Genomic DNA, 27,603 nt, shown 5'->3' with positions numbered 1-27,603 from the left:
TTTCAGAAATGGTAGAGGTACAGCATGCAATATCTTCCAATGAAGTACTTATGATGGGCCTGAACCTGTTGTTGAGTAGCATCTCTGGGGCCCTTCATTGATCTTTATGATTCAGTTTTGGTATATACACAGTTTAATTGCTTCATCAGTGAATTTCTTTTTTATTTCCCCAAGTTGAGGATTGTGAAGCTTTGTGTTACTCCCAATCATGATGGTCCCAAAGGAACCTATGATGATAGCAAACCCTGAATATTTTATTTGTATAAATCAAATAAATAAAAGATGTGAGACTTCTTTCATGCTATTCTGTCTCATTTTGTTCCCCAGTAATAACTTACGTCAGGTAAGAGGAACTAGGGAGAGATACGTAATATCTGTCCCTTGCTCCGGGCCTGCCCAAAACCGAAAGATAGCTGGGGGATGCGGGACTCCATGTTCTAAACTTTGGTTGCTGCTGTCCAATGCCAGGTGCCCAAAAAAATCTCTCATCCATGACGTGATATTGGATGAGGGCGCGGACCTGGCATGCATTACAGAAACCTGGCTGGATGAGGCCGCAGCTCCCATCCTCGAGGCCATGTGTCCAGCTGGGTTCCTATATGCGCAGCAGCCGAGGGTTGGAAGTCGGGGAGGAGGAGTGGCGGTCATCTATCGGGGGTCCCTGGTTCTCACCAGACCTCCTCACCATGAGACCAAGGTTGTTGATTGCATGTACTGGAGGTTGGGCCCAAAGGGCAGCTTAGGACTTCTGCTCGTGTACTGCCCACCCCTCTGCACGACGGACTCCCTGGCTGATGTGCTGGAGGTGATCTCAGCTGTGTGGGTGCAATCCCCAAACTTGCTGGTGCTGGGGGATTTCAACATACATGCTGAGGCCATCCTCACAGGGGCACCTCGGGATTTCATGGAAACCATGGCTTCCTGGAAGCTGCACCTTATTCCCACGAGGCCCACCCATGTAGCTGGTCATGCACTTGACCTTGTATTTGTCTCTGGAGAAGAGGGGAGTGATCTGAAAATGGGGGCTATATCTCTTACCCCCTTGTCATGGTCAGATCACTACTTAGTGACAGTAGACCTTTTGATGCCACACACCCTCCGCGGGGGTAAAGGACCCATTAGGATGGTGCGCCCCAGGCGCTTGATGGATCCTGATGGATTCCTGAATGCGCTTGGGGACTTTATGGAGCCTGCAGACGCGCACTCAGTCAAGACCCTGGTGGAGGAGTGGAATAAGGCGATCACCGGCGCATTAGACCGGGTGGCTCCGAAACGCCCTCTCCCCCTGAATAGAGCTCAGACAGCACCGTGGTATACTCCACGGTTGCGAACTCTGAGGCAGGAGGTGAGATGGCTAGAGCACTGGTGGTGGAAATCTCGCTCTGACGACGATCAGACACGGGTTAGAATGGCTACAGCAGCCTACCATGTGGCGATAAGGGCAGCAAAAAAGGATTTTTATGCTGCCTCTATTGCGTCCGCAGAGTGCTGTCCCAGGAGACTGTTCCAAGTGGTCCGAAGCCTGGTCGGTCCAGTTGCTTCGGAACCTATGGAACATTCTAAGATCTCCTGTGATGAGTTTGCAAAGCACTTTGCAGATACAATCGATCGTCTAAAGAGTGTAATTCCACATGCTATGGATACAGGGAGCGAGCCAGAGTCGGCCAGTGGTTCTCCGGTGGTGTGGGATCGGTTCCAGCTTCTTCCTTCTGATGAAGTGGACAAGGTGCTTTCAACCTTAAGGCCAACCACCTGCTTGACCCTTGCCAGTCGTGGCTCATTATGAGCTGCAAGGACAGTCTGGGCAAGGGGATCAAGGCGGTGGTAAACACGTCCTTGGAAGAGGGCGTAATGCCATCAGCCCTCAAGGAGGCAGTAATAAAACCAATTTTAAAGAAGCCCTCCTTGGATCCCCAAGATTTGAACAACTTTCGCCCAATCTCAAACTTACCATTCCTGGGCAAGGCGGTTGAGCGGGTGGTGGCGAAGCAGTTGCAAGTGCAATTGGAGGAAGCGGATTATCTGGATCCATTTCAGTCGGGCTTCAGGCCTGGACATGGGACTGAAACAGCCTTGGTCGTCTTGGTGGATGATATGAGGAGAGCGTTGGATAGGGGTGAGTGCACCTTCCTCATCCTCCTGGACCTCTCAGCGGCTTTTGATACCATTGACCACAGTATCCTTCTGGATTGCCTAGAGGGGTTAGGCATTCCTTCCTCTCTGATAGGCACCAAAGAGTAGCATTGGGGGATGAGGTTTCGGACCCTTGGCCTCTCACTTGTGGGGTGCCACAGGGCTCCATCCTTTCCCCGATGCTATTTAACATCTATATAAAGCCGCTGGGGACTATCATCAGGAGATTTGGGCTGCAGTGTCACCAATATGCAGATGACATGCAGCTCTATCTCTCATTTAAATCTTCACCAAGGTTGGCTGTAGAAACCCTGTCCAAGTGCCTAGAATCAGTGAGTGGCTGGATGGGAAGGAATAAGCTGAAGCTGAACCCTGACAAAACTGAGGTACTGTTCGTGGGAGACAAGGGAAGGTTAGGGGATTTGGACCTGGTGCTCAATGTGGTACAATTACCCCTGAAAGACCAGGTCGGTAGCCTGGGGGTCATTCTTGACTCCCAACTGTCCATGGAAGCTCAGGTTTCGGCTGTGAGCCAGGCAGCGCCGTATCAACTCCATTTGATACGGAGGCTGCGCCCCTACCTTCCCAATTATCTGCTCCCATCGGTGGTACATGCCCTGGTCTCCTCTCACCTAGACAACTGTAATGTGCTCTACGTGGGGCTACCCTTGAAAACGGTCTGGAAGCTGCAACTGGTACAGAACACGGCGGTGCACCTGATTAAAGGCAGCCGCCGGCAAGATCATATCACTCCAGTGCTAAAAGAGTTGCACTGGTTACCAGTTGCTTACCAGGCCCAATTCAAGGTGTTGGTTTTGACCTTTAAATCCCTATATGGTTTCGGCCCAGTCTATCTAAAGGAGCGCCTCCAGCATCATCAGCTGTCTTCTCAATTCCTAGACTGAAGACTGAAGAACTGCTTATCCACCATACCACCATCCAGGGCCGGCGTTTGCAAATGCGGGGCCCGATTGGGAACCTTATGGCTGAAAATGTTGACCCAGTGTGCGGCAGCTGTGAAAAAGGCAAATTCCATGCTAGCGATAATTAGGAAAGGTATTGAAAATAAAACAGCCTATATCATAATGCCGTTGTATAAATCTATGGTGCGGCCGCATTTGGAATACTGTGTACAGTTCTGGTCGCCTCATCTCAAAAAGGATATTATAGAGTTGGAAAAGGTTCAGAAGAGGGCAACCAGAATGATCAAGGGGATGGAGCGACTCCCTTACGAGGAAAGGTTGCAGCATTTGGGGCTTTTTAGTTTAGAGAAAAGGCGGGTCAGAGGAGACATGATAGAAGTGTATAAAATTATGCATGGCATTGAGAAAGTGGATAGAGAAAAGTTCTTCTCCCTCTCTCATAATACTAGAACTCGTGGACATTCAAAGAAGCTGAATGTTAGAAGATTCAGGACAGACAAAAGGAAGTACTTCTTTACTCAGCGCATAGTTAAACTATGGAATTTGCTCCCACAAGATGCAGTAATGGCCACCAGCTTGGATGGCTTTAAAAGAAGATTAGACAAATTCATGGAGGACAGGGCTATCAATGGCTACTAGCCATGATGGCTGTGCTCTGCCACCCTAGTCAGAGGCAGCATGCTTCTGAAAACTAGTTGCCGGAAGCCTCAGGAGGGGAGAGTGTTCTTGCACTCGGGTCCTGCTTGCGGGCTTCCCCCAGGCACCTGGTTGGCCACTGTGAGAACAGGATGCTGGACTAGATGGGCCACTGGCCTGATCCAGCAGGCTCTTCTTATGTTCTTATGTTCTTATGTTCTTAAGCGCTGCCACTTGAGGGCAAACACCGGGCCCGATTGGGAACCTTATGGCAGGTGCCATTTCCGCGAAGCAGCGGAAAAGGAAACAAGTGCTGCCGCTTGAGGGTTAAAAAAGGCGCAATTCCCCCACGAGCACGGGGGCCCTAAGCGCAGGGCCTGATTGAGTCCAATCGGTATTTTGCCGGCCCTGCCTCCATCTTATTGGGATGAAATCATACGTTTGTTGGCCCTTATCCAGTCCATCACCATTTCCAAGCATTGGTCCAGTATATCTGCCACCTCTCCTGATTCAGATGGAATGGAGATACAGCTGGGTGTCATCAGCATACTCCTCCCAGAAGCATCAAATAACATGGGAGACCAGAGTGGAACCCTGTGGAACCCCACAGCAGAATTGCCGTGACATCAAGCCAGAGTCTCTCAATGCTACTGTCTGGCAGCAACCCTGTAAGTTGGAGTGCAATCACTGCACCACAGTGCCCCCAACCCACAGAGTCATTCCAGGAGGATACTGTGGTTCACTGAGAGGGTGAGGAGAGTCAACATGGTAGCACTTCCCCTGTCCCTTTCTCAGTAAAGATCATCAAGAAGAGCAACCACATACTACAATTTTATATTTGTGTCTTCTATACAGTCGTCTGTTTTAAATATGGTGCTACTCTGAGCCCTTGGAAAAGAATCAGATAAATATAAATAAAAACCAACAGCTGTATCACTGTACAAATTGTTATGAATCATGGACTCCATTAAATTTTTGCCTCCCTAAAGGATTAGCTATGTGATGGCTTACATAATTCTTTAAGGTGAAAGGAAAGTGAAAAGAGCCCTCATTACTCAAGAAATCTTTCCCCAGATGTTGTCATTTCCTAGATTTAGTCCACGCTCACAAATCCAAGGGTAAAGAATGTTATAGGGTTGTTTACTGTTTGTAAGCAGTGATTCTGAAAATAAGCCTTATGACTCACAGGATCAGGCCCTCAGCGTAGCAACTACTCTGAACGGTCAGTGTTAACTGCTCCCTGCTGCTGTAATTTAAAACTGTAGAAGTGCTTTCCCCAAACTAGTGTTCTCGGACAATGCCCATCAGTCCCAGCCATCATGGCTGTGCTGGCTAGGACTTAGGCGAGTTGTAGCCTGGAGGATACCAGGCTGAGGAAGACTGCTGTTATATTGGAATCTATCATTTCAGCTAGACTTTGGGATCTGAAAGTCAATTAATGCACTGATTTCCCAAGTCCTTGTTTCAAGCTGGCCTGATTGGGGTGCATTGTTTTGTTTTTTTAGAAGCCAGGAAAACTAGTCTGCTGTTTGTCCTATGGCTGAACATCTTATAGCCCCCACACACTGTAATTGAGATAATTTGTGACATTCAGCAACTGGCACTTGAAATTAATGTGAAATAGAAGGGTAGATGCAGTATTCCATCCAACCTAGATGTTAAGGATAATATACTTGGATATCAATGCATCATTCATTCCTCCCTACCCCCAGTAAGCAGAATGCTTTTAGGACACAGAAGTGCAGCAAGTGTAGAGAAACTGTGTTTCTGAAAGCCCTTTCCTAAAAACTGTGGACGCATGTTTTAGTACTGCAACCTTTTCTTACTCTTGTTTTCGTCCTTGTTTTGCGGGGGGTGGGGGGATCTTAGGATGTTACTATTTAAACAGAAGCATGAATGAAAGGAACAGCTTTAATTTGAGGAAGGGTAATGCTAGCACCTGCTGCACTGTGTCCTTTTTTTAAAAAAGCCATTTGAACAACTAATGCAGGTGGGAGCTTGTCATATATTGAAAAATGTGTAGACCCAGGTTGCTAAAAGGATGGCTGTTGAAATTTTGCAATGAAAATGACTGCTAAGTGTGGGAGAAATGTAGGTAATTTCCCCAGTCCGAAGTGATGTTTTGTCTTCTGTGTCGAAAAGAGCTAATCAAAGCCTACTTTGCCAGTACAGCATTACACATTGATTGCCCGGAGGCTTCCAGCTCCGAAGCCAAAGAGAGTTGCTATGGGAATCAAGAGGACACTTGGAGACAGGATCTGGGGCTTGGCTCTCTCCCCGTCCCTGGCTGTTGGAGTCACAGGAATGAAGAAAGAAAGAAAAAAAGAGGAGGTGGCAGAGAGGCACAAGGAAATGCATGCATGCTAAGAGGAGGGACTGTGGTAGCTTCAGAAGAGCAAAGACACTAATGCATCTGGCAGTGGAGGGTCTGCTTAGGTTGGCTGGACCTTATTCCTGCTGCAGAGTTAATCTAACAAAACTACAGGAAAAGTCTGACTGTAGCAAGTCTTCAAAAAGATGGGATCCAGTTCATCGACATATCGCCCCAAGTGTGTATACCTGGATATTGATGGAAGGATTCAGAAGGTACTTTTCTCTCATTGTTTCTTCATAGCTAGTGTCTTTATCTGATCATATTTGCATTAAACTGGATCCACTGTGCAGCTTTTTTCTTTTCTGTGTTGTGAGCTGCAATTGCATCCTCATTCAGCTACAAATCTGTCTTTTGTGAAGCAGTCTTGCAATATGAATGATTTCGTTCCTGCACAATCTTCCTATTTTGTAAATGATTATGGTAAATGGCAAGCGAACTCTGAGAGCAGGCACCTGGCCTCAGGGTAGCAAAGATTTGGAAGGCATGTGTGGATTCTTACTTTTTACCTTGTAGAATATGTGTGTGCTGTACTATAGATGCGAATGCAAGGTTAAGGAGGAGTTTGGTGATTCAATGCCAGCTTTTGCGTGAGCAGTTCACAATGTAAATACAAACGTTACAGATTTTCAAAGATCCAGGTATTAGGATGATTTAAGTAGTTTGGGGGAGAGAAAAGTATATTTATATTGAATGCTTTCCAATGGTGCCTGTTTTTCAGGCCCACTAATATTTTCAAGGTGAGTTGTATACATATTCATACACACTCAGCATTAAACTTCGGTCATAACTTCAAATATTGTTTTACTGTAGGTGCTCTCAGCAGTGTGTAGATGTTGACACAAGAGATGAACCTGCAACATAAATGGGGAAGAATTACAAATATTTACAGATATTCCCAGGCATTTGGCTCCTAATTTTGGAGGGCTTTGGGGACTCTTGATATCTTTTATACCACCACTGTTATACTTACATGTTTTTAAACTTTTTATTTTGTTTTATGTTTTTATAGAGAGCCAATGTGGTATAGTGGTTAAGGTGCTGGACTACAACCTGGGAGACCAAGGTTCAAATCCCCACACAGCCATGAAGCTCACTGCCTTGGGCCAGTCACTGCCTCTCAGCCTCAGAGGAAGGCAATGGTAAACCCCCTCTGAATACCACTTACCATGAAAACCCTATTCATAGGGTCGCCATGAGTCGGAATCGACTTGAAGGCAGTCCATTTCCGTTTTCAAGTTTTTATACTGGTTTTAATTTTTTTATTATTATACATCACTTTGGATTCACTCTTGTGAAGAAAAGTGGCTAACAAATTTAATTAATAAATAAATATTCTGCCCAAGCTCATGGTCTGCCTTTATAATAAATAATAACTTGAACAAAAGCATTTTGAATTATTTATAAACCGCACTTTCATAAAAAGAATATCAAGGTGGTATACAGCCTACAAAATTTATAATAAAATCAGTAAAAGCATTTAAAAAATTAAAAATATCAATCCAAACAGAAAGAGGGAACTGCAAATTGATCGTTCATCTCTTTCCTCTGGATGTTAAATTACTCTTCAGGACTAATTTTACCTGAAAGGTCATCTTATCCCTTATATACGCAGTCAATCACTGCGCCCTGCAGGTGAGGGCTTCCTACAGATATCATGTTATCAGCAGGTCCATTCCACACAACATAGGATACAGACCTTTAGTGTTGTGACATCTGCCCTTTGGAATTCCCTCCCTTTTAAATATTAGACAGACACCATCTCTATTATCTTTTTGGTGCCTACTGAAGCAACAAGCCTCTTTCAACAAGCCTTTTAAGTAGAGACCATATCCCTGTCTGTGTTGGATTGCTTTTAAAATGTGCTTAAAGCTGTTTTTTTAAAAAAAATACTTTTTGTTTTAAGACCTTTTGAAGTCTTTTGTTTTTAAGATGTTTTAGAGTGCTTTTAGTATTTTTGTATGCTGCCCCGGGCTCCTTCAGAGAGGAAGGGCAGGATATAAATGCAATAAATAAACAAACAAATAATAGCTAAAATTTTAGGATAAACTTCTTCTCTCCTGTCCTGCCTTAATATAATCCACAACTGTGTCTCACTAAGGGGCTTTCCAGATGCAGTTTTGTCTGTCATATCCTGCCTTGTCTAGTATCAGTGGTGTTATACCTCTATTGCCATGTGATGGAACCAGTTTGGGGTAGCTTTGCTCTCAAGAGAAAGCCTTTCCACTGGGGGGGTGGAAGGGGGTGGAAGATCAGGTGTGCAAAGATTCCTGTGAGCAGCAGGGGATCATAGAAAAAAAATAACAAAAGCAAAAAAAATGAATGCCTTGCCCTTTAAAATTGTGAAGGTAGGGGGAGGAGGGACTGTTGGCAACCCTGGCAGTGATGTAGTGAATATTCATAGTTTTCAAGCATTTAGTAAGAATAAGTTGTTATGATGTCAGAAGTTTGATGCACATGATACTAGCACCACCATGATGATCCATATTCTGAAATGTGTTTGGAGACTTCAGCTGGTGCAGAATACAACATGTAGCCTGACCACTGTTGTCCACGCACTGGTAATCTCCAGGCTGGATTACTGTAATGTGCTCTATGTGGGGCTGCCCTTGAGGTTGGTCCAGAAGCTGCAGCTGGTGCAAAATGCAGCAGTGAGAGCACTGGATCAGGGTATCGCCAACATGTCACCCCGCTACTGAAAGAATTGCACTGGCTGCCCATTTGCTACTGGGCCAAGTTCAAGGTTTTAGTTTTGGCGTACAAAGCCCTATACAGCTCAGGACCAGGATACCTGAAAGACCGTCTTACCCCTTATATACCCAGTTGATCACTGCGCTCTGCAGGTGAGGGCCTCCTGCAGATACCATCTTATCAGAAGGTTCATTCTGCACAATATAGGAAACGGACCTTTAGTGTGGCAGCACCTACCCTGTGGAATTCCCTCCCTTTGAATATTAGGCAGGCACCATCTCTGCTATCTTTTCGGCTCCTTTTGAAGACTTTTCTTTTTCAACAAGCCTTTTAAGTTGAGAGTTATCCCAGTCTGTGTCTGTGTCAGAATTGCTTAATATGTTTTTTAATAATGTTCCTAACCCTTTTAAAAAGGTTTTTAAAATGTTTTTAAAACTGTTTTGTCAATGTATTTTAAGATTTGTTTTTATGATGTTTTAAAGTGTTTTTAGTGCCTTGTTTGCCGCCCTGGGCTCCTGCTGGGAGGAAGGGCAGGATATAAATTAAATAAATAAATAAATAAATAAATAAATAAATAATAATAATAATAATAACAACAGAGTTTTAGATGCGTCCTATCTACAGAAAGTGACTCTGATTTTCATTGGCTTCCAGTCTGTTTCCAAGCTTGAGAAATACTGATAATGATCTTTAAAGCCATAAGTGGTGTGGTACCAGGACATTTAAAGGACTACCTTTCCCCACATGATCCTGCCTACCTACTGCAGTCATCTGCAGAGGCCCTCCTCCTTAGTCCATCACCACCAAAGGTTCAGTTTGTGTGGATGCAGGACAGGGCCTTGTCAGTTGTGCTGCCCAGGTTGTTGAACGTCTTTCCCCGGGATGCCCAGTTGGCCTGCTCTCCATTGATATGTTAGCATATCATTAAATATATGTTTGCCTCATTGTGCTACTCCACCCCCATGGTTTTATGGTGATGAGTGATTGCTGATTTCTTGTTGTTGTTATTTATTGTTACATTGTTTTCCTTTATTCTTCTGATTTTTGTGAACCTCTTTGTGCCAAAAGACAGGAGAGAAATCTTTTAATTAATAAGTATAAACACTAAATATTGCAATAACTGTAATGGCAGGGAAACTACATTTTTCCAGCAACTTAACATGACCGTTTTGACTGCAGGGGAAAGGAGATTTCCCACAAATAGGATCTGTCATCTGGATTCCCCACAATGCATTTTGTGATGTATATTTCTAAGATGAAGGGGGGAAGCAGTCTGGAAAGACCCTAAGAGTAATGGGTTGTCTTGATCATTTGTCTGTGACTTGTCTTGGCTGTTTGAGGCCTGCAGAGGCAGAATGAAGTTATCTGGGGGTAGGTTGGTGCTGTAAAGACAGGCAGAAAGCAGCAGACAGCAGAAACCAGCAAGCAGATGGCTGTACAGGGAATCTGGTGAAGGGCAACTAAGTAGAGTAGCTAAGGTTTGTTGTTCCATGGACAGCTCCAAAGCAGACAACACATTCCCGCAAGTGCTAGAGGTGAACAGGGCCCTTATATATAGGCACAGACTTTGGTGTCAAAATCAAGCTCCACCACTCCTTCATAAGGAGTAAGTCCTTAAATAAGATGTGTTCTGGCCTGGAGCATAGACTCTTTCAGTGCCCTATGGTTTCTTGGAGACCCTGTGGCTTTTCAGGCAAGGAGGAGTCTGAGGTCCTGGGCTGCTGGTCAGGTGAATAATCAGGGGACTCCAGATGCCTACTGGTATGGTCTGACCTGCTGGCTCCTTGGGTCTATATCCAGCTGGAGGCTGGTGGCTCCAATGTCAATGGAGCATTGAATCCACTCCAGGTTTAGTCTGAACTTTCAGCATCTTGGACAGCTTGGACTAAAGCCTGAAGCAGATTCACTGCCCCACTGACATCAGAGCCACCAGCCTCCACTGTACAGTGAAAGTGCTGCTTCCTTCCTGTTCAGCTGGGCTGCAGCAGCTGGATGGTTCCTCCCATGCCACATCTTCCAGGATGGTATCTGTGTCTTTGCTGGGGACTGGAGATGGTTTCACCCCACCTCAGAATTATTACCTGACCAGTTCTGTCAGAGGCAGGAGCAGAACATAAGAATATAAGAAGAGCCTGCTGGATCAGGCCACTGGCCTATCTAGTCCAGCATCCTGTTCACCACAGTGACCAACCAGATGCCCATGGGAAGCCCGCAAGCAGGACCTGAGAGCAAAGAACATTCTCCCCTCCTACATTTCCAGCAACTGGTATTCAGAAGCATGATGCCTTCCACTATTTTGTGTGCTCATTGAAATCTTCTAAAGCAGGTTGAGAGGATACAAAATTGCAGTTGCTGCTCAGGGGAAAGAATTGAGATGGCCCATTTGCCTCAAGCAGATTTGGATCTACATAGCAACTGAAGTGCCCAGTTATTGGCCTAGTGGTCACCTGATTTGGCCCTAGCTGCTATTATCAATACATTTTAAGCATCCCATCAGATTTCCTATGGGGCCACTCTGATATTGTCCCCTAAGTACCAAAAAAAAATATTGGAGATCGTCAACTTGATTTTGTCTGGCCACTGCAACCCATAGCCAGGTCTACGTGAGGGCAAAAGTGTCATTTTCTATCAACTTGACATTTGCTCTCAGATCATCCTGCATTCTGAGCTCATATAAGATAGTCAAGCTCAACATTTCTGGCCTCATTAATGTGGTCAGAAGAGGAACTCAAGACAACTCCAGTTCCATGTTGTCTTCTCTAGTCTGAGCCTAAAATGTTGTCATTGTTGGGTAAGTTCAGGGGGTAGTGGGTCAGGAACAGGCATTCACTCTGGAAACCCCAAAGCTGTGGAATTCCTCCTTACAGAGGTGCATATGACACCTTCATTGTATAGCTTTGATCATACGCTGAAGATGCACTTATTTATTCTGGCCCTTGACACCTGAGATATTTTAGGATGCACCCTAATTATATTGTGTTTTATATTGTGTTTTAACTGATTTTAATATTGCATTTTTATAACCCACCCATATGGTGAAGAGCAGGTAAAAAATCCAATAAACAATAGCAATATTCATTCATTCATTCATTCATTCTCCAGCCCCCAAGCACCTGGACCAAAACATTTTGACCCCCTTCCCATTTAGAAGAATGGATAGAGGTGTGATGTACATAAATGTCTTGCTACTTTTGACTGAGATATACAAGGTTTCCAAAAAGCAACATGTCAGCTAATGTTTAGTCTTTGTATCTATGGTGTTTTTTCTGTGATTATCAGCACCTTATCACTAGACTCGTTGCAGACTTAGTCCAGAATCTTGATTCTATACCTCCTGTCATGTACAAAATGTCATACAGTTTGAAAAACCTTTCACACACACACACACACACACACACACTCTCCCAATATTATATATATAATCCCTGTCTGTCTGTCTGTCTGTCTGTCTGTCTGTCTGTCTGTCTGTCTGTCTGTCTATCTATCTATCTATCTATCTATCTATCTATCTATCTATCTATACTGAAATTCTAATACAAGGACTTGCTGTACAGATGTTGCCCATTTCATTCATGGTGAAATTATATCTGTATGATGCTTTGGGGGCAGGGTTGGAATCTGGGAAATCAAGGAGAGGAGACAGATTCTCATTTAGTCAGGGTTCAGTTAGAGTTAATGCAGGAGATTATTTTTCTCCGTACATAAAGATATAATTAAAAAAAACTTGAACCTTGCTCTTTCAAAGAATGTGGTTGCTGGTAAGAGCTCATTAAATAAGTTCTAAGCTATCATTTGACTTGACCCCACAGTGAGGCAAAATCCTCTTCACACCATCGCCCCATACATATAAAAGGATTTCATTCCACACTCCAAGTCAAAGCACTTCAATGCCTTACAATAAGCATAGGCACTGAAGCATGTGTGAGAGTTACAAATGAGTCAAACCAGTATGAATGCAAGGATCCAGTTAGAGGGTTACTCACTGACCAATTAAAATTGTGTCATTAAATTACATATTACATTACAAAGGGAATGTGACCTTCTAATAGGAGTAGGAGTTAATGTGTCACCTTTTTCCATCAGAAGGGGTTGCTTGTTTGCCCCAAATCTAGTCTTCTTTTTTTAAAAAAATGAAATAAATGAGTGGATTGGAAATTTGGGGTTATTATCTAAGGAACTGAGTTTTTAGGAAAGATGAGATTAGAAGATAAGAACGTAACTGAGTGTATTGGCTGATTCTTGAAGGATGTCTCTGGAGGATCTCCAGTGATGCATCTTCGAGACCTGACCAGACTAATGGCATCTGCCTCCTACCAATGTGTGGGGCAAAGAGAAAGAAGGAGAATCTTCTTCTGCCCTACCAATAGGAGAATTTGGGTTGGGTGTTGGCTGGGGAAGCCTACAGAATGAGTAGTTGTTTTAAAGCAGGTCAGCATAAATAAGCAAATAAGCAGAACAATTGCCTGCCTTCTTCCATTAGCAGAGCAAAATAGGTAAATTACAAATAAGTTGGCAAGACTGGGGGAAGGAGTGGAATACGTGGCTATCACTATTCTTCAATCTTGGGTCCCCAGATGTTTTTGGACTACAACTCCCATCATCCTTGGCCATTGGCTAAGCTGGCTGGGTTGATGGGAGTTGTAGTCCAACAACATCTGGGGACCCAAGGTTGAAGAACAGTGGGCTAAATTGCCCTATATAGCTACTCAAAAGAGAATGTAAATACCAGGAGTAAAATTTAAAATACAGACATGCATTCATGCAGTGATTATCCAAAGTGAGAGATCAAAGGGTCTGTGGTAGGATCCACAAATTTAACTAGTCCCTAAAAGGTCAGCAGCATTGCCCTCAAAGACATCATTTCAGTGTGATTAAGTCTGAATTACAATGTGATGCTTTTGGTATTGATGTGTACAAGCATAACAACAAAGCTAATGATGGCTACTTAGTTCAAAAGGCTATTTTCAGTACTGAATGCAGCCAGACAGGGAAAAGGGAGATACACAAAGGACAAGATTGTAGTTCAAAAATAGTAATGCCTGAGGCCAGTTTTGAAATAAATAAATAATGATTTGAAATTGATGATCCATTTTGTTTTTCCCTTTCCTCTTTTTTATTCAGGGTACTTTTGTCAGGTGTATTATATTGTCCTTATTAACATGTGGTGGGGTGATGGTTTATTGTACTTTTTGTGCAGTGCAATCCTATGTTACTAGAGCTAAGAAAAATGTCTGCTTGTAAACATTTTGGGCGAATGTGGTATGTTCATGGGGGTTAAAACTTTTCCCCATTTACTTTTTTCAGTGCTGTTCATAGCTCTTATTTCCTCAGGATGCTTGTTCAGAGCAGTTCTTTCCCTTCTGATCTGTCCAGAGTTATCTCAATCAATCAGGGACTACATAGGCTATGCAATGACATAACTTAAGGCACATCTAGCCGAGTTCCATTGAAGGCAATGTTTCCTGGGCCCAGCATGTGGGTGACCTTAACCAGTCAAGAGTTTATTGCCTTTCCAAGCAGATAAAATGCTCTCAAATCCCCCATAGAGATGTGTAGCATGATACCTCCCCATTTCTAGCCTATTTGCAAGCCTAAGGAAGCAATTAGTGTATTTTATAATAAACCTATTTTATTTTATGAGTAATTGGCACATTGCAAAGATGCAGTGGGGAAAGGACATGCAAAAGGGTTGTTTCTTCAAGAACATATATGGACTCCAGATGCAAATGTGAGATGCAAGAGTCTCCCATTTACATGTTAAACCAGAATGCAAAAAAAGAAGGAAAAACCCCAACAACATATGCCTCTTTCTCCTTTGCCTGTGTAAAATGTGAAGATGCCCCATGTCTCCTGTTTCTAAGTGGGAAGCTATGTGGAATATGAGGGAGCAGTGGAGTGGATTTCTGAGATTCCCTTCATCCTATTACATCTCTTCATGAGTTAAATGCAAAAAGGGGGTCCACGCAATAAACAAGGAGCAGGATCATGTCGGTTGCCCTGCTCCCAGTGTTGCACATCTGGACCACCACTGCATTGAGCACAGATGTGTGGCCAAGATACCTGTGCCATTGAGTCCTGACTGTATGGAGCACTTATGCACATGAACAACTACTCATGCATGGGGACTCCACTTCACATAGCCACACTCAATGTGCAGGCATGGGGAGGGTAGCCCAGCTGCATGACACTGTGGGCGGGGCCAATGGTGTGACCCCAGTCACCATTTGATACTCCTTAGTATTCAAGGAGTTGTTTGTGCTAGCACTAGACTTTGTATTAGCACAACGGGATTTCTCCCACCTGTCCTCCCCCTACATGTGCCCCACATTGCCCCCAAATCTTCTCTGGAGGGTTAAGGGAAGGAGAGAGGGAGATTGTTCCATCACACAAGAAGAAATCCTTGTGCTGATGGATCAATTGCGTTAGCACTATGTTGAATGCAACCCCATGCGTGTAACATCTGAAGGGAAATTACATCATCTATTCAACTCAGATTGTCCTTGACATTTTATGCTTCCCAAAGTTCTGTAAACACATTCCAAGCATATCTTCCCTGCAAATCTCAGCCTGGTTCACACAGGTATGAATGCAACATGTGAATGGGTCACCACAGACAGAACAGCACCTCAAATGCAGTAGTATTCAGTGGAGTCAGTTCACACAATGAACTGCCAGCCATCAAGTATACAGAAATCAAGTGTAAAGGAACCAATTGATGTAATCTGTATGACTGCCAGGTCTTATGCTGATTTTATACACCACTTTTACTGGCTTGGCTTTCTTTCACAGATCCTGGGAACAGCAGTTTAATAAAAGTGCCATAATTTCTCCCTTAGAGATCCCTAGATCTCCTCACAGAATTGTGGTTCACAGTTCCTGGAGAATGGAAATGGTTACTAAAGCAGATTAAGTCTGTAGTGTAGATGCTCCCTCTGAAAAGCAGTTGCAACACTATATTTTTCTTTGGGGTCAAATATGTGCTGAAACTGGCACACCAGTGTTTTCCAGGTGGATGCTTCCTTTTTGAAATAGAATAGTCCCTTTATAGCAGATTATTATAGGTGTTTAAAAATAATCCTGCAGTTCATATCCTGAGATGCTTATCAAAATGCTTTATGAATCATGCTGCTTACCTAGTCCATTTGCAAAACCCCAGGGTTCGAGAAGACAAACAAACTTTTATTAAACTGCAATGTAGCAACAACTTATGTATGTCAACCAAGTAATATCTTTACTATGTGCCTTGATTTTGCTTAGCTCTCCCCTCTGATTGCTTGGAAAAAGAGAGACATCTGCTAAGTTTATTATGTCTCCCAGTTTGGGTCTTAATTAACCAGGTTAACTGTCTCACTTTCATTTGTTCCCAATTATATTACCATATCCCATTTATCTTGCATTCATTTTGTTCAATGATAATTGATTTAAAGGCTCAGTGGCCCAGCACCTTTCAGAAGTTCATCCTAAATTCAGCCTCAATAACATCAGATCCCTAATTATTGCATTCATCAGCCATTAACAGATTGGTAACATTCGGACTGCCTAATCATTTGCTCTGACAATCCCCCACACCACAATCTACTGTGATGTTTTCTTCTGCTAAGATTGCAGGCAGATCTGAATTGGGTGCATTTAAAGAAAACTAAAATGCTGTTTTATTTCTATGACTGTATAACTAGATAGAAATATCAAAATCTACTTCTGTGATTTTCAGAACAGCCCCTTTGTCTAAAATGGGTCGTTGCTCTTTAAAACTCACCTTCTGTTGAGAAAGTTATGTCTCAGAAAGATGAACCCTCCTGATTAAATTATTCAAAAATGAAGCCCAAGTGACCAAAATGGTATTTTTACATTAGATTTTTTTTAAAATAGGCATAAAAGGAATGTGTAGGTAGTGCCATTTTTCATCGTAAGGTGGCACTGGACTAAAGGCACAATCCACCTGGTAGATCTACCAGGCCGAGGGGCTTCAGGATGTGGCAGAGCTGCAGTGGAGGAGGAAGGGTGTCAGTGCCACCAGGCTGTGCCAGCAGAAGTCCCCCCTGGGCACAGCAGGGGAGCTCTGCTGCCCCCCGGGACCAGCACAAGTGGAGCCAGTGGAAGCCCCCCCCCAAGGGGTGTTCCAGGGGTGTGTTGGGGGCAGAACTAAGAGAACGGGGACTTCTGCTGCATCTTGAGCCCTTTCAGCTTGGTCCTGCAGCCCTGTGTCCCATCAGCTGCTACATCGGGAAAAGGGGTGGCGGATTCACTGGCGCTGGAGAACCAAGATGGCTATTGCTTTTTTGTTTTTTCATATATGAAAAAATGAAATGGACTGCCTTCAAGTCGATCCCGACTTATGGCTACCTTATGAATAAGGTTTTCATGGTAAGCGGTATTCAGAGGGGGGTTACAATTGCCTCCCTTTTTCACATACCCTCGACTTGGTTTTTGCTCCAGATGGAGGAAGGGGTGGTCTGGAGATGGGGGGTGGTGGATGTCACCCCATTGTCATGGTCAGTTCACTTCCTGGTGAAGTTCAGACTTATGGCTCCGATCCTTCCCTGGAGGGGGTGGTGGACAGATTAAGATGGTCTGCCCCCGGAGCCTAATGGAATCCACTAGATTCCTGAATGCCCTGGGGGAGTTCCCAGTAGATAGAGCAGGTGACCCTGTGGAAGCTCTTGTCACACTGTGGAACAGTGAGGCGTCGGGCTCTTGACACAGTTGCCCCCGAGCGCCCTCTCCAGCATTGTGGAGCCCAGTCTGCACCTTGGTACACCAGTGAGCTATGGGCAATGAAACAGGCTGGACGGCTAGAATGCAAGTGGCGAAAGACGTGCTGTGAGGCTGATCGGGCATGAGTAAAACATCATAACCGTGCCTACTGTGTGGTGGTGAGGGCGGTGAAGAAGGCCCACTTCTCTGCCTCCATCGCATCCTCAAGTAGCTGTCCAGTGGAGCTTTTCCGTATTGTCAGGAATCTGTTGACATCAACTCCAGGAAATGGAGTTTTAGACCCTTCGGAGGCCCACTGTGAATTGTTTGCAAGGCACTTTGAGGGTAAAGTTGTGCACCTCCGTAGCAGTCTAGATGCCCCCTCCACATCTACTGTAGTCCCCAATGAGGTGTCCAGTGCAAAGTCTGCTGCAACTTCTTGGGAACGGTTTCAGTTGATGCGGCCTGATGATGTAGACAAGGTCCTTGCGATGATGTGGCCAGCAACGTGTCCTCTCGACGCTTGCCCTTCTTGGCTTATTAAAGCTTGCCAAGAGGGTTTGACCGAGTGGATCCAGAATGTGGTCAATGCATCATTGTGGGAGGGAGTGGTTCCAGCCGCCTTGAAAGAGGCGGTGATCCGACCACTCCTGAAAAAGCCCACGTTGGACCCATTGGTTTATGACAACTACCAGCCGGTTGCAAATACCCCCTTTTTAGGGAAGGTGATTGAGAGGGTTGTGGCACAGCAACTGCAAGTACTCTTGGATGAAACAGATTATCTTGACCCATCCCAGTCTGGGTTCAGGCCTGGTTATGGGACTGAATCGGCCTTGGTTGCCCTGATGGATGACCTTTATCGGGAGAAGGACAGGGGGAGTGCGACCCTGTTATTCTTAATTGATCTCTCAGCGGCTTTTCATACCATTAACCATGGTATCCTTCTGGGCCAACTCGGTGAGATGGGTATTGGAGGCACTGTTTTACAGTGGTTCTGATCCTATCTCCAAGGTCGCTCTCAGAGAATAGCATTGGTTGACTGTCTTTTGGCCCCCTGGCAGTTGTGCTGTGGGGTACCGCAGGGTACCATCTGGTCCCCCATGCTGTTTAACATCTATATGAAGCCCTTGGGAGCAGTCATCAGGAGATTTGGGGTGAGGTGTCAGCAGTATGCTGACGATACCCAGCTCTATTTCTCTGTAACATCTGAATTGGGAGAGGCCGTGCAAGCCCTGGACCACTGCCTGGACTCAGTGGTGGGCGGGATGAGGGCCAATAAACTGAGTCTGAATCCTAGCAAGACAGAGGCACTGTGGGCTGGTGGTTCCTGTGTTCGGATAATTGGTCAGTTGCCTGCTTTGGATGGGGTCGTACTCCCCCTGAAAGAGCAGGTCCATAGTCTGGGGGTGCTTCTGGATCCATCTTTGTTGCTAGAGGCCCAGGTGACCTCTGTGGCTAGGAGTGCCTTTTACCAGCTTTGGCTGATAATGCGCTCTATGTGGGGCTGCCCTTGAGGTTGGTCCAGAAGCTGCAGCTGGTGCAAAATGCAGCGGCAAGACTGCTCACTGGGGCCAGATATCACCAACATTTCACCCCGCTGCTGAAAGAACTGCACTGGCTGCCCATTTGCTACTGGGCCAAGTTCAAGGTTCTTGTTTTGGTGTACAAAGCCCTATACAGCTCGGGACCAGGTTACCTGAAAGACCGCCTTATCCCTTATATACCCAGCCAATCACTGCACTCTGCAGGTGAGGGCCTCCTGCAGATACCATCTTATCAGGAGGTTCGTTCTCTACAATATAGGAAACGGACCTTTATTGTGGCGGCACCTACCCTGTGGAATTCTCTCCCCTTAAATATTAGGCAGGCGCCATCTCTGCTATCTTTTCAGCGCCTTTTGAAGACTTTCCTCTTCCAACAAGCCTTTTAAGTTGAGACCGATCCCAGTCTGCGTCTGTTAGAATTGCCTTTAATATGTTTTTTAATATGACTTTAACCTTTTTTAAAAATATATGTTTTTAAAGCTTTTTTAAATGTTTTTAACATTGTTTTGTTTTAATGTATTTTAAGGTCTTTTTATGATGTTTTAAAGTGTTTTTAGTGTTCTGTTTGCTGTCCTGGGCTCCTGCTGGATGGAAGGGCGGGGTATAAATAAAATAATAAATAAATAAATATAGGTGCATGAAATTTGAAGACACATTATCCCCTCAAGAGGGGATTTACTCTGACATATTTCAGATAGGTAGTTGCAGGGTTTGTGTGTGTGTGTGTGTTTGTCTGCGTGCATGCGCATGTGCACTCGCACTAGCCACCTTTAAATTTGCTTTTTCTATTTTTTTAAAAAAGACAGTACTGCACTAATGTATGTAATATTGTACTGTATATGGAACGTCTCTCCCAACATGAACCCACCTGTACACTACGTTCAACATCAAAGCTCCTCCTCTGGGTGCCTACTTCGAGGGAAGCTCGGAGGATGGCAACAAGGGAGAGGACCTTCTCAGTGGTGGCCCCCAAATCATGGAATGATCTCCTTAACAAGGTGCACCTGGCACCAACACTTATCTTTTTGGTGCCAGGTCAAGACCAGAGCTTGGAAGATTACTTTTAAAAGGTAATAAATTACAGTTACAATTACATGGCCCAAAAAGTAGTAATTACTGTTACACTTACAGTTGCTCTGAAAGTAACTGGTTACTTAACTTTTTCTCAAAAGTAATTACTACAATTACATTTCAGTTACTTTTTTTAAAAAACGCCTACAAGGTGCTGGCCTTGGCTACTGCACATCTAAGTAGCCTAAAACAACATTAAAAATAAACACACACATACAGAGGTAGTAGAATAATTATTTTTATCCATAAGATAGCAGTGGTGGTCTCTCCGCTGGTAAGGGAGGTGGGGAGGGAGGCAGAGGCCACTACTCAGTTCTTTGCACGTCAAACCAAGTGCAACACACACACACACCAGCCAGCGAGCATAATCTCTCTCACTTAACCCCTCCCGGACCCTGCCCTGCTACCAACTAAGGTACACTCGCCCAAGCAAACATTTTCAACCTGAGATGCAAAAAAGTTAAAATACTGCAAATGCAGCACAGTAGCCAGAGAGGGCAGGGGTCACTTTGTGTGCCAAGTGCAAACACACACACACACACACATGTTGTCATCTTTCACCTCCACAGTTCTTTATCTCCATTCTGCTGCTGCCTTCTTCTCCTCCTTTATCCATGTTCTTGCCCTCCAGCTCCTTTCTCCCTCCACTCCATTCTTCTCCACCACCATCCATTGTTTTCTCCACTCCACCCTTGTCTCACTCTCCACCTCCTCCCTCATTGCCTCCTACCCACCCACAGAGCATGAGGAAAGAGAGATGCTGCACAGAAGCCCAATTTGGGGCACATGATTTTCATCCACAAATCAGAGGGACAGAAGACTTCCCCTACTTCCCCCCCAAGTAACACCCAAAAGTAATGCTGGAAACATTACAATTACTCCACAAAAGTAATAAAAGTACTCCTAGTTCTATTACAATAAAAATGTAAAGGAATTACCCACTCGTTCCTCAAAAAAGTAATGAATTACAAGTAATTCATTACTTGCAATGAATTACAAGTAATTCATTACTTGCAATGAATTACTTCCAAGCTCTGGTCAAGACTTTCCTCTTCTCCCAGGCATTTTTTAACAGCATTTGAATAGCAAGTTTTTAACTTGCCTATCGGTTTTTATGGGTTTTAATTTGGTATGGTTTTAAATTTGTATACTTGTTTTTAATGTTTTCAATTGTTGTAAACTGCCCAGAGAGCTTTGGCTATGAGGCAGTATATAAATGCAATCAATCAATCAATAAAATGTGTGCTGCTTGTGCACTGATTGTGTGCAATGTACTGGACACACACACACAGAGGACAAAGTACTAAAAATAGGTGCATAGGAGGTGCCAAGGTTGGCCTCAGTTATACCTGAGGCAAAAAATCCTTTTCCCTGAGAGTAAAAAATGTAATACAAATAAATGAAGTAACTGTTTGCTGTCCTTTCATGACACACAAAATCAGTTGCCAGTTTATTAATTTTGAATATCCTCTCCTATCTCAGGCACTCATATACACAACAGCAGTTTAATTGTGTATATGTGTCCATACCCCTCAAAAGCCTCACAATAATAATAGCAATAAAAACCCACATAAATGACCCCAGGTAGAGAAAAGAAGAGGAGAGAAGAGGAATATAGTTTAAAAGTGTTGAGCTCAATAATTAAAGCTTGTCTTGTAATTGCAAAGGTCCTGTAGTGCACCTGCTTTCCATGCAAAAGGGCCCAGGTTCAGTCCCTGGCATCTCTAGGTAGGGCTAGATATGTGAAGGCCCAGAGGGAAAAAAATGGAAAATGAGACAGGGGGAGAGACAGGTTTTTCCTGTTTGTTTTTAAATTTTCTCCTGTTTTTCCCCTTGGAAAAATGGGGGGGGGGAATAAACAGAGGGGAAAGGGGGGGAATCCATATTCCCCAGATTTTTCCCCAGGCTTTCACATCTCTAGACAGGGCTGGGAAAGGCCCCTGCCTGAGACCCTGAAGAGTGAATTAGGTAGGCTGACACATTAAAATGCAAACAGAATGAATTCCTCCCCGTCCCTAAAGGGTTCTCCACAAGCCAGTAGCACCAAGTTCTGTGAGTGCTCTTTCTCTATGATGTGAAAGGGAGGAGGCGTAGACAGGGCGCTGCCCCTTGCTCTGCTCCCTCCTAGGTGAAGGCATTGCAGCAACACCAAACAATGGTGATGGAGGTTCCTGCTACAACCCAGTTGGGCCACACTTCAAGTTGGATTGAAGCACATCCATGGCCGATTCCAGTGGCTGCTGTTGTAGTCCATCAGCATTGTTTTTCTTTTGCCACAGCTGCGCGGTACCTGGAGGCAAATCCAGCCAATGACTGCTCCAAAATCAGATCCAGAAGACACACAGCTTTTTTTTTGTGGGCTGGTGGCAGTAACACTGCAGGCAGCCTGGGGAAAGGGAATAGTAGCTGGAGGAGGGATGGAGGAGACATTTGAATCAGTTTGCATTTAAACACTAAACACACTTTCTGAAACACTATGAGAATTGAAACACAGTCATCCTTTGATGGTATTAAGTAAATTTGTACTTGTCTGAATTTTACAATGTAGTTCTCCAACCAAATAACGTTTACAAAAATGCATATTTTAGAGAAAAATGTGCTTTAAAATATGTAAGCTGCCTTGGGTTTCTCTCAGGAAAAGAAAGGCGGGGTATAAATGAAATAAATTAATAATAAATAAATTCATGAAAAAAACATACAAAAATAATATACATATTAGGAGAACTTGCTTACAAAAATGTGTGCATTAACCAAAACCGCATACAAAAATGTGTTTCTTAGGAGAAACACACACTAAAATGCTGAAGAATTTTCATGATGGTTAAAAAAAATAAAGAATCACAAATTGCTTCAGAAATGTGGAGAACTGAATTTAAGACTGGAAAAGTGAGAAACTGGAAGAACCAAAGTTCCCTAGTTGGAGGAAAGGTAGCCAGCGGCAAAAGCTGATGGATAGGTGGGTACCACAACACATTTTATTATAATGATCACAGACCCAGTAAAAGAGAGATGGGTAAAATGGCAGTAGCAAGGGGGGGCATACTGGTGAAATCAATGGGCAACAGTGAATGAAATGGTGGTGGCAGCAGCTGTGGGGGACAAAGATCTGCCTTCCTTCCCAATCTGCCACTGGTCCTAAGACAAAAGTCTCACCCTTGCTCACTGCTGACAAGACTCTGCCTTTTATTCCCTCCATCCAGTCACAAGTTAGCCTTCGTCAGAGTGATTACAGTTGGCCTATATAATTAAAGATAAATGACGGTAGCTATAATGTCCACTCCTGAACCTGTCAGTGACTTCCCTTCCCCCGTCCCCACACACAGACTTTTGAGGCACCGGTTTGGTATGGGAGCATTATAATGTCACAATGACTTGAAATCCTTCAAGGCTCCAGGTACTTCCTTTTTCATAGAAACCTTATCGGTGCTGTTGTTTCTTGGCAGGTTGCCAACTGAAGGACACACATACAACCACCAACCTTTTTGTTTCAAATCTTTAACGATTGGTGTACCAAATGACTTTCTCCATTGTCAGAGGTAGTAAGCCTCTGAATGCCAGTAGTTGGGAGTCACAGGAGGGGGTGGGGGGCTGTTTCACTCAGGTTCTGCTTGCTGGCTTCCCATAGGCATCTGGTTGACCACTGTGAGAACGGGATGCTGGAATAGTGCCCTGATGTTTCTGGTGTTGCTAATCTATCTCATAAAGACTTTGCCATACTCTGTACTGGTATGTATGATTTATTTGTTGCAGAGATAAAACACAGTGTAAAAATAGCACAAATTGCCTCTGTGACCTCTAGTAATTTACCATGTTCAGTTTCTGAATGTGTGCATATGCTACCTAGATTTGTAGGGCTGAGATATAGCAAGTGAATATTGATCAACTTTGCTTTCCTGTTAATGTTATTTCTATTGTTTGGCTTGGATTTTCAAATTCCTCTTTTATTTTTTGTTCTCAAATATAAAATATAATAAAAAAAACTTAAAGGGCTTTAAAAAGTAAAGAATGGCAAACATTATATTCAGTCTTTTGAAAAATCAAATATACTTAAATAACTAAAAAAGGTCATGTAAGATAATGTTCTATCTACAGGTTATAGATTAAAATTGCCATTGGAGGATGTTTTTCTTTAATTTGCCTTCATTGCTTCTGTTTCCTTTTGAAGGTGGCCTTCAGTAAATACTGTAATTCAAGAGATATTATGGACCTCTTCTGTATTGCAACTGGCTTACCAAGGTAAGTATCTTCTCCAATTCAGTTGTGTTCTTTATGTATGCTACCGATGATATTGTTTCCAGAAAGCTAGGGGTGATGACCACCTAAATCATAGAATACTTCAAGGTCTACTCTATGTATGACTTGTTTGGATATAACCCTATGTTATAGAGAAAATAGAAATCTCACGATGAAACATGGAAAATATTATGTGGGTATATTTGATTTGCAAACACTCCAGGGCTGGCTCCAAAGGGTGGCCCGGTAGGACCCTGGCTGAGGGCCCCTGGGGCTACAGGGGCCCCTCTGTTACCCTTCAGCGATTCACGGCACTATCGCTGCCGCAGATCGCAGGGCGGGGGCGTCGGAGCCCCCTCCATTCCCTTGATCAACCTACCTTTCTCAGCTGTGTTTTCCAGCTGCGCATGCAGTGCTACCCTTAACCAAGATGGCGGCCGAGGTTTCCCTAAGTGGCTGAAGCCTCTGCCGCCATCTTGGTTGATGGCACGCATGCGTGCTATGTGCACGCATCCCTGTCAAATTACAGCTTTTAAGGTAACAACCAGCACTTTGTTTATGTTTATATACTTTATAAATATATGTAGTGTAGTAATGTCATGATGCATGTTTTTTCAAAGCTTGTTTGCAACTGTGATGTTCCCAGGTTCCCCTGCAAGCGGTAACAGTCAGTGGGGCTGCATGGGTGGCATTGCATTGCTCTCCTGACTTCCCAACACTGTGCGTTGCTGGTGGTTACTGTGCAGTGCAGCGGTGGAGGCAATCTGATGCTCCCAAGGGGGTGACTGCACCATGCTGAGCTTCCCACTCCCTGCCCCCCCCCAGTAACTGGCAGCAACGTGAGGTGTTGGGAAGCTGGGAGAGCAGTGCAGCCTCACTAACGGCTACTGCCAACAAGGTTCTGTCCCCAGGTGGTGAGTCAGTCCCTCAGCTACTCCACTGAGTGCAGACTTCCCTAAAGATACCTGCTGCCACCGCCTACTGACCTAGAGAGAGCAGTAGGACACTCCCTTTATATTCTTACTTGAGTACAAATAGGGTGAGATACATTTACCTTGGAATACATCCAGACTAAACCACAGACAGTTATATTTACTGAAGAAACATAATATCCAGAACAATTAGTCATTTTATACAAAGTACTCATGATTCTAATATCCTATCCTGACATAACTAAATGTTCTCCTTAGCAGCTGTGCTAACCCTTTTAGGTATGCTTTCATTATCTGTTTCATATCAGTCCCTTCTTCTGTTTGTCTATCCTTTCAGCTGTCTGTAGACTGAAGATCTCTACCAGTCACTCACCTTAACTCCATGCACATCCACTCCCTACTGTCAGTCATTCCTCCATTTACTCTTCTGTCACAACAGTACTGTTATCTTCATCTTCTGAAATGAGAACTGAGCCAGGACCTTTGTGTCCCACTATGGATATCAGGGATGCAGCAAGTTTATCACCACCACATAAGTCTCTTATTTCTGTTGGCTCCCAAACATCTCTAAATCCTCTCAACAATGTGTGCAGGGGTGCAATCTAGCTCTATTAACATCAGTAGGATTCTGCCATTGACTTCATTCACATGTGATTGTTGTTATATGCCTTCAAGTTGGCCACGACTTATGGCGACCCTATGAATCTTTTGGATATATTCGTAGGGTTTTCATGGTAAGAGGTATTCAGAGGTGGTTTACCATTGCCTTCCTCTAAGCCTACGGCACCCGGTATTCCCAGGTGGTCTCCCATCCAAGTACTAACCAGGCCTGACCCTGCTTAGCTTCCAAGATCAGATGAGATTGGGCAGTATGGAAAACACCAATAACACTAGGTATCATTTATGGGAACCATCTTGTTCTTTGGGCATTAATGTTGGTTGTATGGCTCCCATCCCTGTAGTATAGTGACAGAAGCCATAGTCACTTCAACAGAACTAGCACTGATGGAATATTTTGAGGGTTGGCTTATCCAGTTGTAAATGAGTCATGCTTGATCTAAAAGATTTATTTTTAAACATTATGTAAAATGTTAATAGGTAACTTACAGTTTTATAAATGACTAATAATATTGTTACCAAATCAAGAAGATGAGTGGATTGTTGGTGCTTTCCTAATGTCCTTATAGTAATCTTACGACATGTGCTGTTCACATTTGTAACAAGCAATCATCTCATTAACTCTTCATAAAGTGTCACCTATACAGCTCAGCAAGTCTACAATACAATCAAGTCAAATGTACTTTGCTGTTGATGCTTTTTGTGCCTGCTGTTACCTTCCATTAATTAACATCACCATCCTGCGCTATTGTAGCCTATGTTGCCCTAGAGGTTTTATTTAACCTTCTGAGCCAGCCGCAAACTGCTGAAAGCAATTCAGTTTTCTCACAGACATGGATTCAAACCTTTATTGCTTAATTTGTCAACTCAGAAGTGCCAAGCTTAACCTACTTGACAACTATGAACATTATTTGACCCAGAAAAGATTTTACCCCTGGCCTAGGGGTGTGTGTGTGTGCTGGATAGAGCAAGAGGCAGATACTTAATATGAGCTCAAAGTCACTCCTCTCTAGAGATTTTGCAAGTGCAAAAGACAGTACAGGAGTTATAATGCCATCAATCCCCAGCTGAAAGTACAGCAGCTCACTCTATTGTTCTAGCTGTGAAAGAGGTTTGACTGGTATGCTGTGACACCCTCCCCACATGAAAACCAGTAGGAAGGGTAAGTGGAATCAGTTCTATACCATAGTATACCTATGTTCCAGAATATTTTTTTAAAAAAATAATTCTATGGAAAGCCAAGTGGCACAACAGTGAGAGGCTGATATAAGAAAACTCATGTTGTATGAATCGGAGAACAAAATATTCTCAAGTAGCCACGTCCCATTTTTATGCTACCTTTTCCTGTATTTACATGTCAAATAGGAACCAGAGCTTGTCTGCAATGTCATGCATACATTTGGCATTTTGTAAATAAATATATAATGATGAACATTCTGCAATGTTCTAGAAAAGGCACTGGCAGGGACTGGAAAATTATCCTTCTACTTGGGAGATACTAAATCAAATTGCAGAATTTATAAGTTCCAGAATTGAAGTTTTGCCTGTAGAAGCAGGCTTACACGTGAATAGCCAATGCACTGAAGATGTTCAAGAGTGCTTTGTCCTTGTTCAGGAGTAATAGCAATGTGCATAGGAGAAAGCAACTAGGTTTCATAATAAATGAGTAGGGATGTGTTTCATGGCAGTATTTCATGCTGCATGTGGTTCATTGGACCATTACTATGTCCTGGTCCATGGCGGTTTGATAAATTAGT

At 43.7% G+C, this 27,603-nt stretch overlaps 1 protein-coding gene across 2 annotated transcripts in view; it reads left to right on the top strand.

The window, feature by feature from the left end:
- Positions 1-5,731: 5,731 nt before the first annotated feature.
- The window catches only part of PDE9A (phosphodiesterase 9A), a 115,306-nt gene continuing 93,434 nt past the window's right edge, over positions 5,732-27,603 (top strand). Inside the window, exons 1-2 of one of the 2 annotated variants that reach the window (XM_061627561.1) lie at positions 5,732-6,278; positions 24,229-24,299. In XM_061627561.1, coding sequence (XP_061483545.1) covers positions 6,210-6,278; positions 24,229-24,299 — 140 coding nt within the window. In that variant the 5' untranslated portion in view covers positions 5,732-6,209. The remainder of the gene's footprint in view (positions 6,279-24,228; positions 24,300-27,603) is intronic. The other variant, XM_061627562.1, reaches the window with a different exon arrangement.

Source organism: Rhineura floridana, chromosome 5, assembly GCF_030035675.1.
Source record: "Rhineura floridana isolate rRhiFlo1 chromosome 5, rRhiFlo1.hap2, whole genome shotgun sequence".
Taxonomy (NCBI): Eukaryota; Metazoa; Chordata; class Lepidosauria; order Squamata; family Rhineuridae; genus Rhineura; species Rhineura floridana.
This window is presented reverse-complemented; position numbering and strand designations above follow the sequence as displayed.